Here is a 12,941-nt window from a genome sequence, read left to right as displayed (position 1 = left end):
ATAAGGACTGTCACAGCAAGGTCACTTGCAAATGTGACCATAATAAGATTTTGTGTTAAATCTCCTTAAATATGTGAAGAATTTTGGCTGAAGGATTAATGGCACTGCTCGCGTTTGTTGAACTGAATTGTGACTTGATGCATCTGGGAAAATGCTTGCTTGTTTTAAGAAAACATGCCAAATGTAGATCAGGTTGAGGAAAACTTTTAAACTATAGGATTAACTGAAGAAAGACTCACTTACACAAATCTGGACCTGAGATGAAAGACACTTACCAGCTTCCCAATGAACAGATGTTTTTATTTCTCCAACCATGAAATATTATTGACAACATGTGAACAAATCCATTTCCATTATTTAACCAACAATGACACTCGACTAATATAACTTCTACCACACTCAAATTGTTATATAACATCTTGACCCACAAAGGCCAAATACATCCCGCGAGATAGTAATGTGTTAGGGTTTGTACATCCCATGAAAGGTGACTGGAATGTCGCATTCCACTTCTGCTCTGGCTATCTCAGACAGATCCTTGGCATTAAGGATGAGGAGAAAAGCTGGTCTCTGGGAGCCGGGAGCTGCCACAATGGTCATCAGCACTCCTGATGGTAAAGAACAAGGTTATCTAATACTAATATCTATCAGAAATAATTAAAAGCTTTTTTTTTTACTTACCATCGTCCTCATCTACCCCATCAGGAGTCTGGACAAACAGAGGCTCTGAGGGGTAGGTGTCTGGCTCTTGCCAAACCCAGGTCTCCTTAGTCTTTACGTTCAACTTGACGATCTGCACACAAGGCAGAGGAAAACAGTTGTTCATGTAAGTTGCTTTACACACTCTCATTCACGTAGTGTGTGTCTGAAGGCCTTACCCTGTCTGGTATGAAATGGTTGAGACCCAGACCGTAGGTGTATGTGTAATTCTTTCCCGCATACTTGCTGTAGTTGATCTGAGGGAACTCAAGAGCTATTCAAAAATAAAAATTCATGGTTAAAACCAATATGCCACTGTATCCAACAAAAACAATAGATTTTTGATGGTTCTGTTGGTACCTTGGCGAGGCCCGGAGAACAGCACCTCAGGCTCCAGCCAGATTGTTCCATCAGAGTGCATCACCGCAGTGGCGGTGGTGTACGGGAGGCTGACGAGGTTCTTGCCTTGCTCCTCCTAAGTCATGTCCACGTCAAGACGACAGAATATAATAAGACTCCATTGACTGGGTGGGTGGTAGTGTGTGTGTCCTGATTTGTGTGAGTATGACAGGTGAATCACCTTGTGCACATCCAGGGGAATTACGTATCTGCGGACCTCTGGCTGAGGCGCTATCATGGCTGCCTTCTTCACCTCCTCCCAGTTGGCTCTCAGGTTGGCCAGCCAGAGGTAGTTGTAAACAAACTCAAATCTGTATGAAAAAATGAGTGGTTATTGTAAAATGGAAAGTGCTCCATCTGGGTCTCACTTGCAGTGTTAAGTCTACTTAAGGACAAGTGACATTTTGAAACATAAAACCTGCTTTTGATTCATTTCTTATCCTTCCTCTGTTACAGAGCACACATTTTGTTGATTATAACATAACATCATCGCTTTTATTGTGATTTTAAAAAGTGAAATAATCATTTTGAGTATGTATTGTATGTATTTGTAGAGATAGATCATTTACTAGATGTTTGAGGGGTTGAGAAAGCTTGACAATAGACAATGAAATTATTTGGATCACCACGAAACGAAACCAGGCACGCACCCTTTCCAGGCACACAGGTCAAAAACAACAAATCCTTGGTCCTCATAGGCGTTGATGTGGTGAAACATGCCAATGGCCGCCCCCTTGAACTTAAGGTCAATGTATTCTCCTGGGTTTTTTCTGGCAATGTGGAACAAAGTCTACGAAAAGTACACGAAAACAGAGATTTTAGGAAATGAGCCGATGATTTTCGAAGGTGTTGACACTTTTAAAATCGCAAAGGACGTCAGTCTACTGCAACATCTTACTCCTTGGCTCTCGTTGGACTCAAAGCAGTCCATGTAGTTGGATCCTCGGATGCTCCAGGCACTCAGGAATTTCAGCAGATTGATTTTCACCGGAGTCTCCACAAAGACAAAATAGTTTTCTGACATGCCAAAGCTGAAATGAATGAGTGAAGGGACAACATTAAAAATTCCCGAGGGGGCATCGATAACACACCAAAGGGTTTCACGACAAAATCACACACCTGTGAACATAGGCGGGCTTGAACCTCTCAGCACTGGGGAACTGCACCACCACCTTGGACTTCTCGATGGGATCAGACTTATCTAAGTTGTGATAGTTGAGTGTCATCCTTTTTTTTTTTTTACACTTCATTTACAATGGTTATACACATTAATACCAAAGAAAAGGTTTATTTAATTGTAAAAGAAGGTGCAGTTTCTATACTTCCTTTGGGCTAAATAATAATAAAAAAGGTTCATTTGCCAAGAGACTCTGTGGATCTTTTCACACCAGTGATACCCTCATTAGTGCCTACCTTTCTGTGTGGGTGGGATCATGACAATGTTGTAGGCCAGCGTTGCTCCTTTCCCCATGCAGTTTCCAATGTTATACACTGTGCCGTCATTCTCAATATGAGGGTGGGCTGTCACTCCGTTAATATTGATGTAGTTGCACATATCAACCTTCACAGAAAAAAAACAAAATAGTTTGAAATCAGATAAGATTAGTTTTTTGTTTTTTTTATTGTTATATATGAACATTCAGTGGTATATTTCTACCTTCTTCAGTGTCTCCAAGGTGTCAGGATTCACTTTAGTGATGTAGTTGGTTTCTGTAACAGCGTAAAAGTCCTCACCAACAGGGTAGACATTCACCAGGCAGTTGTCTGTGACCTCCACGCCCTTGAAGTAAGAGAAAAACCTGCACACAAAATATACATACAGGATTGACAAAGTGGGCAATAGATGCATTGATGCAGTTCCATTTGCTTTTGGCCCATGCTGATATAATAGGTCTGCGTCTCGTGATTTTTGGGAAGCATTTAACATGGTGGATAATGAGTGTTTTGCAGTCACTCACCTTGAGAAAATGTTTCTGCAGGGATCAGGATATGCAAACGTGCCAAACTCTGTGATCACCACACGTTTCTCTGTGATGGCTCGCACATAAGCATCTGTTCTGATAAACCTTTAAAAGACAGGGGAGACAACAATGAAAGTTTTATTCCATAAACACAAACGCTATAATCTAAAAACTTTGCACAGAAAATTATTTTAGAATATCTTGAAAGTTTGTAAAAAAAACAACAACAACACGGTAACCAACAACTGTCTTAACAAAGAGGTTCAAAATGAAAACAACGATCTGCATTATTGTAAGTTATGTCAGTACTTAGTTGGTAGTCTGTAAAGTCTCACTTTCTGTAATAGGTAACTTGACCATTCTTGAAGTCGAATTTGTGCATAAGTGCCTGGCCATCAAAGAGATGATAGAAAGGTTCATCTCCAACTTCAAAAAGCCCAGGTCCCAAACGGAGAAGACTTCCCCTCAGAAATGAAGGAATCCTTCCTGTAAAGCATCGATAATACAGAGACAAATGACACCTGATTCATTTATGTTCTGAGACTGAAAAGGAAACACTCGTGCTACAGGTAACTTTCAGTGTAACTCAAGAGTGAATGTCAAAAAACATAAGTTTGACAAATACTAAACTTGTAAACAAACCTGTGACTGATGCTGGAAGAGGCTCAGACAATTCCTCACATGTCTCAAAAATCTTTTTGTAGCCACCAGCTGGGTGTTCAAATCTGCCATCACAAAGCAAAGACGTCAACAAACAGTACAGCCTTTGTTGCAGTGTGAGTCTGTTGACTCAGAGCTTTAAGAGCTGGATCAGTTCATGCAGTTCAAGGCCTGAGAGGTCAGCGGGAACATTCAAGTCCTTCAGCAGCAGATAAAAAGTTTTATTCAAAAATAAAAATAACATTTTTAAAATGTTCACAATTTTCAGCTATGATGTGCAAACCATTTGGTTATCAGTGAATGAATGATAATTAATGAGAAACTCACCGGCTGACCATGTTTCTTTCTTGTTGTGGCAGCACACAAAAGCAGCTCTTGGGAAAACTCTGGTCTCCTCTGAACTGAGGGCTTCTGATCTCTCAGTGGATTTGGGGTATTTATTTGTCTGGTCCCCCTCACAGTCATGGAAATCTGCCCTGTAAACCTCTCTCCTGGCCAATCATGTTGCACGATGAACAAGAATCCCATTGTCCCAATATCCTCAGTGACCACCATTCTGAAACCGGATTTATCGTGGAGAATATTAAATACAGAGAAACATGTGTCGCAATGGTACATGTGATTGTTTTTTCAAGTCATGCTGCGTAATGCCAAGTGCTGTGTAGAGTAGATTTGAATGCTGATGCATATGTAGGGCACGTGGATTGAAATTATTTTATTCACAATTAAGATTTTTCGAGTGGTGAATTTATAGAAGGAACTATGTAAAATATTCAATAAACAAAAAAAATCCAGGAAAACAATAAATATTATGTTTAGAATAAATGATGATTATAAATAATGTAGGAATACAGTGAGGATATAATAAATATATGTGAAACAACCATTTTTAATGGTGAACCTTGACTTTGTGTTATTGCACAATACAAAACCAGGTGGAATGTAGCCAAGTCATTGTGTGAACTTTCTTGTCTCGGTGCAACTACAGACCTAATCCTCAGGTGTAGGGATTATGTTCGACGTAGCCTGAAGACAAACGCTGTATTGTTTCTCCTGGGAGAAAACACTATTAGTAGAAAGTGTTTCGTCAGATGCCGTTTGGTCAGCGGCAGGGCTGTGGCATGTGGTGTGACTTTAATTAGCCACATTTATTTGATAACTGGTTAGTGCAAAAGAGATTTTTGCTATATTTGGCTCCCATGTGGAAACAAAACCAGCCAGGAATGAAAAATGTAAAACACAGAGAAGAAAAATAAAATTTTTGGACATTTCAGTCAATACAAAGGAGTTGTGGTACTTTAGTCTTTACAGGTGTTGAATTATAAGTGACGTGGAACTGAATTGACCTACATACACTTGATAATAGCTTATAATTCATAATAATAATAAACTGTTCGACGCCATGTAGAGCTTTCAAACACACAATAGCTGAGCATTTTCAAGTTTAAAGGAAAGCTGCACTATTGACAGTCACAAAGTTAACTGTGTACAGTTAGAAAATCATTATATCGCTCATGAACTGCACTGACTTGATGTGATAATGAGTATTTTGTATTGAATCCATACAGTGTAAACACAACACAATTAGACATAATGGGTCACCACAGTATTAATAACCTGTGCATTGCTTTGTAATGACCAAATAAGAAACAACAAATGTATTTGTTATGTATAGATGAAATACATTTACATAATTTACATTAGAAAATTAGGTACAATAGCTTTGGAAACCATTTGAGATTATGCATAATATTAATATGTATGATTGGGACGTTTTTGACTGAAATCTGAAATGTATAATAAAATAAAATATAATGTTAGAATAATAACAATAATAAATCAAAAACATTTCTTTAAGAAGAAGGAGTTTTACTATCCAGCACATCTAAACTTTGTTTATGCATTGAACAAGTGTACGGCGCCCTCTGGTGGATGCTCATTGCATTTGAAAAATCTTCCTTCGTAATATTAGTCTTCCGCACCAGTGTATGCAAAACTGGTTTTGCACTGATTAGTCACATTAGGCGAAAATAAACCAGTACGTCAATAAACTGTAATATTTTATCAATACATAGACCAGTAAATAGAATTTTGCTTTTATCCCTACTGCGCATGCGCATTCTGCTCAAGAGTCATTCAACATGGCGACGAAATGCAACAGTCCGTCGTTGTAGTTGAGATTTAACACATAGCCAAACCAATTACCGACGTACAACCGGGTTAATAGCTATTTTATAAGCGTAATTCGAATTTAAGTTTGCGTTACTGTTTGTGTTTTAAGGGCCGGTAGTAGAGAAAAATGAGTTACACTACGAAGGTAGTGCAGGTGACGAACGTGTCGCCGAGCACAACATCGGAGCAGATGAGGACGCTGTTCGGCTTTTTGGGAACCATCGAAGAGCTGAAGTTATTTCCTCCAGAGTGAGTTTACTGGTTGCTGGTTTATTGGGTCAATCGATAACGAGCTGGGTGGGTTGTTAATCGTGTAAACTACCAAGAGGTACGGCCACCTAGGCCCATGCTAACTAGTGTGGCTAACAAGGGTGTACATACATACTGTACCTCATGCTACAGCGTTGCATTCAAATCATTTGGAGCCCGTATCATTGCTTCATAATTCAGTATCTGAACTGAGACTGCTGGGATTCAACACAATTAAATTACTGATAGTTCTCACTATCTTCATCATTGCCTTCAATGCATTACAACCACCCTTTTGATTTACTGTAATCATACATACAATTTACATACTGTTGTAATTTAACCTGGTTAATTACTCATTTTCATTTTAGTAGCCAGGTACTGCTAGTTAATGTGGAGCCTATTTCTCCATGTCAACTATAATATTACACCGTTTATAGCAATCAACCACAATTAATGTTATGCGTCGTTATTCTGGCAGTGATGTGCGAGAATATGCAACTTCACGTTTTCCACACAGTCCATGTTGACACTGTGCTGCTTAAAGTTCGCGACTTTGCAACAAATGACATTAAAACTTTTTTCTTCCTCAACAGCGATTCTCAGATGCCAGTGACGTCCCGGGTGTGCTTTGTTAAGTTCCACGAGCCAGAGTCTGTTGGAGTTTCTCAACATCTGACCAACACTGTGTTTGTGGACAGAGCACTGATCGTGGTCCCCTTTGCAGAAGGTTTGTGTCATAATTACTTTAATGTACATGAAGTCTCTGTCTATTGAATGCCATGACTCCTGAAAAGTGATAATGCCAAAGAGTCCAAACAATTTCACCTCTCCCCTTTGTGAAGTCAACTCACCTTGGCATGTACATATGAGCTTTATGAGATATAATGAATTATACTGGTAATTTCTTTTTCTCTCATATTGTTCATAAGAAGCTGACCGCTAGTTCTCAATTTCTGGTATGCTGTATTATCACTACCACAAGTTTCTTGATGAGGTGTGCACATGTCATTAAAACATTGACTTGCTCGACATGTAGAAAGTGCAGTATACAAAATCACTTTTACATGCTATTTAAGAACTCAACTTGTGGGCTGCACAGTTCAAATTTGAAACTGTTTTAAACTCTTAACCATATGTATTTTATTTTTCCCCACATTGGACTGTCCTCTGTTAAACTTCTCTCTGTTATTTGTGCGAGTGTGTGTGTGTGTGTATGTGTGTGTGTATATGTGAGCGCGCGTGTGTGGTTTTTGTAGTGAAGAAGGCAAAAGCAGCCCCCTCATTGATGAAAGTGGTCCTCTGCCTGCCAACAGGGGACTGTAGACATTTGCAAAGGCCAGCGAGCATTCAAGCCCCATCCCTCTTGTTTTTGTCTCCTCCATTCTTTCTCTGCTCTCTTTCCCTCTTTCCCCCCCAATTTATTTTTAAACACAGTCCTAAAGGTCAGAAATCAAGGACTCCGTCTGAATGGGTGCTAATTCTGCACTATCCTGCAACACTTTTGAACGCTGCTTAGCCATTCAACAATTTTATGGCTAAAACTTTGTTCCTTACCATATGTCCTTCATTTTCTTGATGTCATTATATATTATAATAAGACAAAAATCATGGTCTCAAAAGGCATATTTTAAGCATCAGTGAACCATAATGTTACACTGGGTGATGTGTGTTTATCACAATAAATGCTGGCGCTTATTGTACATATACTTGCTCCACATTTAAAACATTCCATACACCATTTTTCAGGTTTGATGTGAAATTCCATTTTTTGGATTATCAGTGACACCAGCAAAGTTTGTAGCTGCTTTAGCCACTGACAGAATACAACTAACAGAGTGACTAAGATGAAGTTGGATTTGTTCGGTGCATGGATATCAATTGGGATTTAACTACAATGAAAGTATACCTAGCCCTATTCCTTTTAATGGTTAAATTGAAACCACAGTATTTATTTTGGTTCAGTGGCAAGAGTTTCACATATTGTTAAAGATATGAGTGAAGATGGGAATTAAAGGTCTAGTATGTAGAATTTATTGGCACAAAGGGTTACATTTGCATAATGCAGCAAAGTAAATACCCATGGCAACCAAATAAAGCATGAAAGAAGACTTACTGTGGACAGTTTTAATTTACAAGTGATAATAATTACATGAAAAGTTGATTTTATATACTGAATTCAGTATCTGCTGAATTCTACACACTGGACCTTTTGGGGTGGCATTGGTAAATGTCTTGTCTGATATAACCATTTAAACTCACTTTTATCCTGAGTTGTCTAAGATAGCCACCAACATCATACAATGTTGGTACGACAATTATTTTAACAGTGGTCTTCTTTTGTTGTTGTGTTTTACAGTTCTTTTTCCTGGCTCAGCCAGTCCTGTTTACCAGGCCCTGCTGAAAATTCCACCCAACAGTTTTGTCTCCTGCAGAATTTTCTCTCTCCAGTGTGCTTTTTTGTTTATATGTTGTAATGATTGTACGTCCATATTTATGTGAGTTTTGGGGATGGATGCAATATGAGAGCATTAAAAACAGAAAAAAAGAAAAGAAATAAAAGGCAAATTTGGAAGACCAGCCCAGGTCTAATTCAGTCCAGTTTGGGTAATTGACGCAGAGATGGCAGGTAAGGATATCAGAATAATGATGTACAAATGGCACACTACTTACCCATAAATCTGTTTATGCCATTAGTGTTTGTTACCACTTTACTCTCTGAAATGTGTTTCGGTAAGTAGACACTGACAGCTTTTGTAGTGTTCTTGCCAAATCCTTAAATCTCTCTTTGTTTGTGTGTATCTCGATTTTTCTCTGTGCTTTTAGTAGCGAAGCCGCCAACGTGAGTCGCTTGTTTCAGTAAACGTCTAAATGAAAATTGAGGGCACACCCAACTGGAGAAGCAGCTGTGCTTGCTAACGTTTGGTTCATGACTTAAAAAACACATGTTCAGGTGATATACTCTTGGCAGTGTTCATTGGAGTAGTGTGATTTATTCCAGCAATAGTTAAGTCACTGCAATGATTTTGTTGAATCAAGGGAACTCTTCTGACCTGTAAGGTAACCTGTTTGTTGAGCCTAATTTGAAGAAATGCAGTGTGAAGACTTTTCCAACATGTCTGTCTGTTGTTAATGTGTGAAGAAGTTTTCTCCTAATGGCCGATTTTATTTTTCTGTAGGCTCCATTCCAGATGAGGCTAAAGCTTTGTCACTGATGGCGCCAGCAAATGCTGTGGCAGGAATTTTGCCTGGTGGAGGACTTCTTCCAACACCCAACCCAATCCAAAATGCACATGTAAGACCTTATACTCACTGATCATTAGAAAGTTCAATGCATGAAGTGGTAATAATAAGAGATAATAATTCATGAGTTGATGTAATAGATGGTCAATTTATATACCTTTTTTTTTTTTTTTACACTATTCACCACTAACCTTGTGTTAGTGTAGATCAACAGAAAAATTAATGGCATAGGAGTGTTTGTACATTAAACGGGAAAAAATTTAAAATTAATCTTAACTTAAAAGTGATAGTTTTACAGACTCGGGCCTAAACATCTGCTCGAATGACGTGATTTAACAAACTTGGAGGTAATCATTTCTAACATACTCACCTGTGCTGAGAGGTCACAGCAAATGCAGCTCTATTTCAAGGGGTAACAAACCTAAAATGTATGTTGCTGACATTTCACTGGTTTCATCTAAACCAATTTAACATAACCTGGGCCAAAAGTCATTTTTTTGACATGGGATATTGACAAAGAATGGAGCGAATCATCGTATGATGAATTGATAATAATAATAACTGTTAGTCAGTGGCTTGGCTGTTTGTCACACCACATAAAATTTGAAAATATGAGTTGTCTACAGCATGCTAACAGCAGTTGACAAAACAAACTTGGTTCATATCTTTGTGGTGTTGATTTTGTTGTTTTTAAAAACTAAAAGGGAGTCAGTAGGTTAATGATCATTTAGTTTTCACATTTGAAATGTGTCTGTTGTTATTTGTTGTTGTCATCTCTTGCCTAATGAGTTGAATTTAAATGGTGATCTGTGACCACACTCAATCAGGATCATTTCTGCACTTTAACACCCAATATTCTTAAATCTAATTATAGAAATCTAGTAATTATCTAAGAAATCAGACAGACACTGTCTTTTTTTCCTTCCAGATGGGAGGGAACCCATTTGGTCCAAACTTGGATGCAATGGCTGCATTTGGCTTTCCAGGAACCAACTTGAATCCTCAGGTGAGACAATGATTAGTGTTTTACTGTATTCCTGCAAATCCGTTTTGTTGTTGTTTAATTCATAATACGAAGCCTTACCTAATTTTTACACTGTCTCATCACAGGCTGCTGATCAGCTATTAAAGTTCATGACTGATCCAAAGTACGTTTGTATAAATAAAGGCTCAAGTTGTTTGAAATCTCAAAGTCAAAAATAGAGGTTTGTAGAAATGATGAGTCAGCTAAAGACTGTTCCTACGTTTAGGCTGAATCCACTGGCGGCAAGCTTAAACTTCAATCCAGGCCTGAAGTCTGATTCCTCTAATAAGGAAATTGAAGAGGCCATGAAGAGAGTCAGAGAAGCTCAGTCGCTCATTTCTGCCGCGATTGAACCTGGAAGTGAGTGAACAAGAGTCATGATAACTCCCTTAACTGCCAGGATTTTGATTTTGTATTAACATTATGTGTTTTTTGCTGTCCGGCAGATAAGGAGAGCAAAAAGAAACACTCTCGTTCCCGTTCGAGGTCCAGAAGGAGGTGGTCTAGATCCCGCTCAAGACACAGGTGAAATCTTCAGTTGATTTTGTGAATGCTTGTCATGGGGATGCTCTTCCAGCATACTAAAAAAGTGAAATGGTTTCATTGTCTGTTTGCAGGCGAAGCAGATCCAGGCGGCGATCCAAGTCTAGAAGCAGGAAGCGCTCCAAAAGCCCACGCAAGAGACACACCGACTCCAGAGACCGAAGCAGGCGATCACAAAGCAGATCCAGGTGGAGTAACTGTGTGAAAGCTTCTCTATGAGATGAACATCCTTTTCAGAAAAATTTAAAACACTTTATTTCTTTACAGAGATAGAAAGAGAGAGGACACTGGGAGAAGAAGATCCAAAACGCCACCCAAGAGCTACAGCACAGCCAGGAGGTCGCGCAGCGCGAGCCGGTGAGTTCAGCACAAAGAAGTTAAAGAGCTAAACGTTTCTAGGTCAGGAGACACTTTTGTTACATCTTGTTCTGTTCCACAGGAGACACAGGAGAAGTCGCAGCAGCAGCAGATCGCCCAAGAAGTCCCCAAAAAAGAGAAGCTCCGTTTCTCCATCTGCTCGAAGGTTGGTGTGTCATGTGATGTATGGTTTGTGTTTATATAGCATAGCATAGAATATTTGAAAGGAAATATAAGCAATATTGGAGCACTTTTCACAGGATACATCCTGGGCTTTTTCTGTCACCTCACACTTTTTGTCTCCTCTACAGACACAAGAAGGAGAAGAAAAGGGACAAGGAGCGGGACAGGGACCGCAGGAGTGATAAAGAGCGCGGCCGGGAAGAACATGAACGCTCCACTAGCAAGAAAAAGAAAAGTAAAGACAAAGAGAAAGACAAAGAGAAGGAGAAGGAAAAAGAGTGGGACAGGAAGTCAGATGGTGATAAAGGAGATGTTAAGGTTGGCTAATGTTTTATTTGAGACGGTCTACATCAGGCCAGAGATGTTATCCCCCCTCCCCATTTTAAAATATGACTCCCTTTTCTACAGATCACCAGAAACTATGACGAAGAAGAACAAGGTTATGACAGCGAGAAGGAGCGTGAGGACAGGAAGGACTCGGACGACTCTGCTCTGTCTCCTCACTCGCACGACGACAGCACAGCACGCCGCGCTAAGCAGACCAAAGTTAACGGTGCCGACGATCATCGCGAAGAGGACATGGACGTCAGCGACTGAGACGTCTGTCCTGTTTTCTCCCCCTCCACACCCTCCACTTTGGCTGCGAATGCATTACAAAAAAAAAACAAAAAAAACCCTGTTTTTCTTACTGGGGTAAATTTAAAATGTGAAGAATGTTTGCTGGACTGTAGGCGTCTTTCTCTGGCTTTGTCACATTGCTTTAAAGAAACAGTGTTTAAGAATTAGTGACATCTGGTGGCGATACTGTAAATTGTAACAAATGGAGGACTCCTCCGCACACTCTTCCCTTTTCACACACACACACGTGTAACTGAACTACGGTGGCTTTTGCATACCAGAAAGAATGTCATTCTTCTTTGTATGTGGACTACTCTGCTTCAGAACATGAAATACACACTCCAGCTGATTTGCCTATTAGGTCAGCTGTGGACACATGGCCTTGTTAGATGGTGGGTAAAGTAAAGAAAGGCTCTTGCCTGACATACATATTAAAAGCTACAAAATCCTTTTATTAGATTTGTTTTAAAGCAATTTATTATACAACGAAATAGCGTGTTTATTAAATTTCTCCCCCCTCCTAAACACACTGGACCTTTAAAGCATTCATGTGTGTTTTGCTTCTACTGAGTTGACTGTAAAACTGGAAGTAGGCTTGCTTTGCTTTCCTGAGTTTGTGATTTCCTCTCTTCATATATTATTGTATCCTTTCATTTTTGTGGTGTGATGCCCAGGCTTCTTTCCCCATCCTTTTTTATTTGGAAACAGTTAGTACATTTGTTTCTTGTTCTTTAAAAGTGCTGATGTTTTATCAGGGATTTCTTTTTTTTTTATATAATAAAGCCTATTTGAAGAACCAAGACTTTAGTGTCACTATTTCCCATGAAAATCTA

The 12,941-nt window shown here is 39.2% G+C and overlaps 2 protein-coding genes across 3 annotated transcripts; one reads left to right on the top strand and one right to left on the bottom strand.

Annotated features, from left to right (window-relative positions):
- Nucleotides 1–279: 279 nt before the first annotated feature.
- Nucleotides 280–4,132, bottom strand: LOC122758609 (retinoid isomerohydrolase). Its single transcript, XM_044012907.1, has 14 exons — nucleotides 4,047–4,132; nucleotides 3,702–3,784; nucleotides 3,395–3,545; nucleotides 3,057–3,164; nucleotides 2,756–2,897; nucleotides 2,512–2,659; nucleotides 2,218–2,299; nucleotides 1,997–2,129; nucleotides 1,749–1,888; nucleotides 1,280–1,409; nucleotides 1,060–1,174; nucleotides 879–973; nucleotides 682–793; nucleotides 280–608 (listed from the first exon to the last, which is right to left on the bottom strand). The coding sequence occupies exons 1-14, from the start codon at nucleotides 4,055–4,057 to the stop codon at nucleotides 463–465; spliced, it is 1,596 nt and encodes a 531-aa protein (XP_043868842.1). The 5' UTR covers nucleotides 4,058–4,132; the 3' UTR covers nucleotides 280–462.
- Nucleotides 4,133–5,844: 1,712 nt separating this feature from the next.
- On the top strand, nucleotides 5,845–12,904 carry LOC122775244 (serine/arginine-rich splicing factor 11-like). 2 transcript variants are annotated; one of them, XM_044035071.1, is made up of 12 exons: nucleotides 5,845–6,140; nucleotides 6,737–6,870; nucleotides 9,320–9,435; nucleotides 10,312–10,389; nucleotides 10,494–10,531; nucleotides 10,634–10,767; nucleotides 10,854–10,932; nucleotides 11,025–11,138; nucleotides 11,218–11,307; nucleotides 11,390–11,473; nucleotides 11,619–11,808; nucleotides 11,899–12,904. In XM_044035071.1, exons 1-12 carry the CDS (start codon nucleotides 6,019–6,021, stop codon nucleotides 12,085–12,087), a joined length of 1,368 nt encoding a protein of 455 aa, XP_043891006.1. In that variant the 5' UTR covers nucleotides 5,845–6,018; the 3' UTR covers nucleotides 12,088–12,904. The 2 variants fall into 2 exon arrangements, with proteins under 2 accessions (XP_043891006.1, XP_043891014.1); XM_044035079.1 differs by lacking the exons at nucleotides 5,845–6,140; nucleotides 6,737–6,870 and adding an exon at nucleotides 7,122–9,093.
- Nucleotides 12,905–12,941: the final 37 nt, after the last annotated feature.

This window comes from Solea senegalensis, linkage group LG1 (assembly GCF_019176455.1).
Source record: "Solea senegalensis isolate Sse05_10M linkage group LG1, IFAPA_SoseM_1, whole genome shotgun sequence".
Taxonomy (NCBI): Eukaryota; Metazoa; Chordata; class Actinopteri; order Pleuronectiformes; family Soleidae; genus Solea; species Solea senegalensis.
Note: the sequence above shows the minus strand (reverse complement) of the source record. Positions and strands in the feature narration are given on the sequence as shown.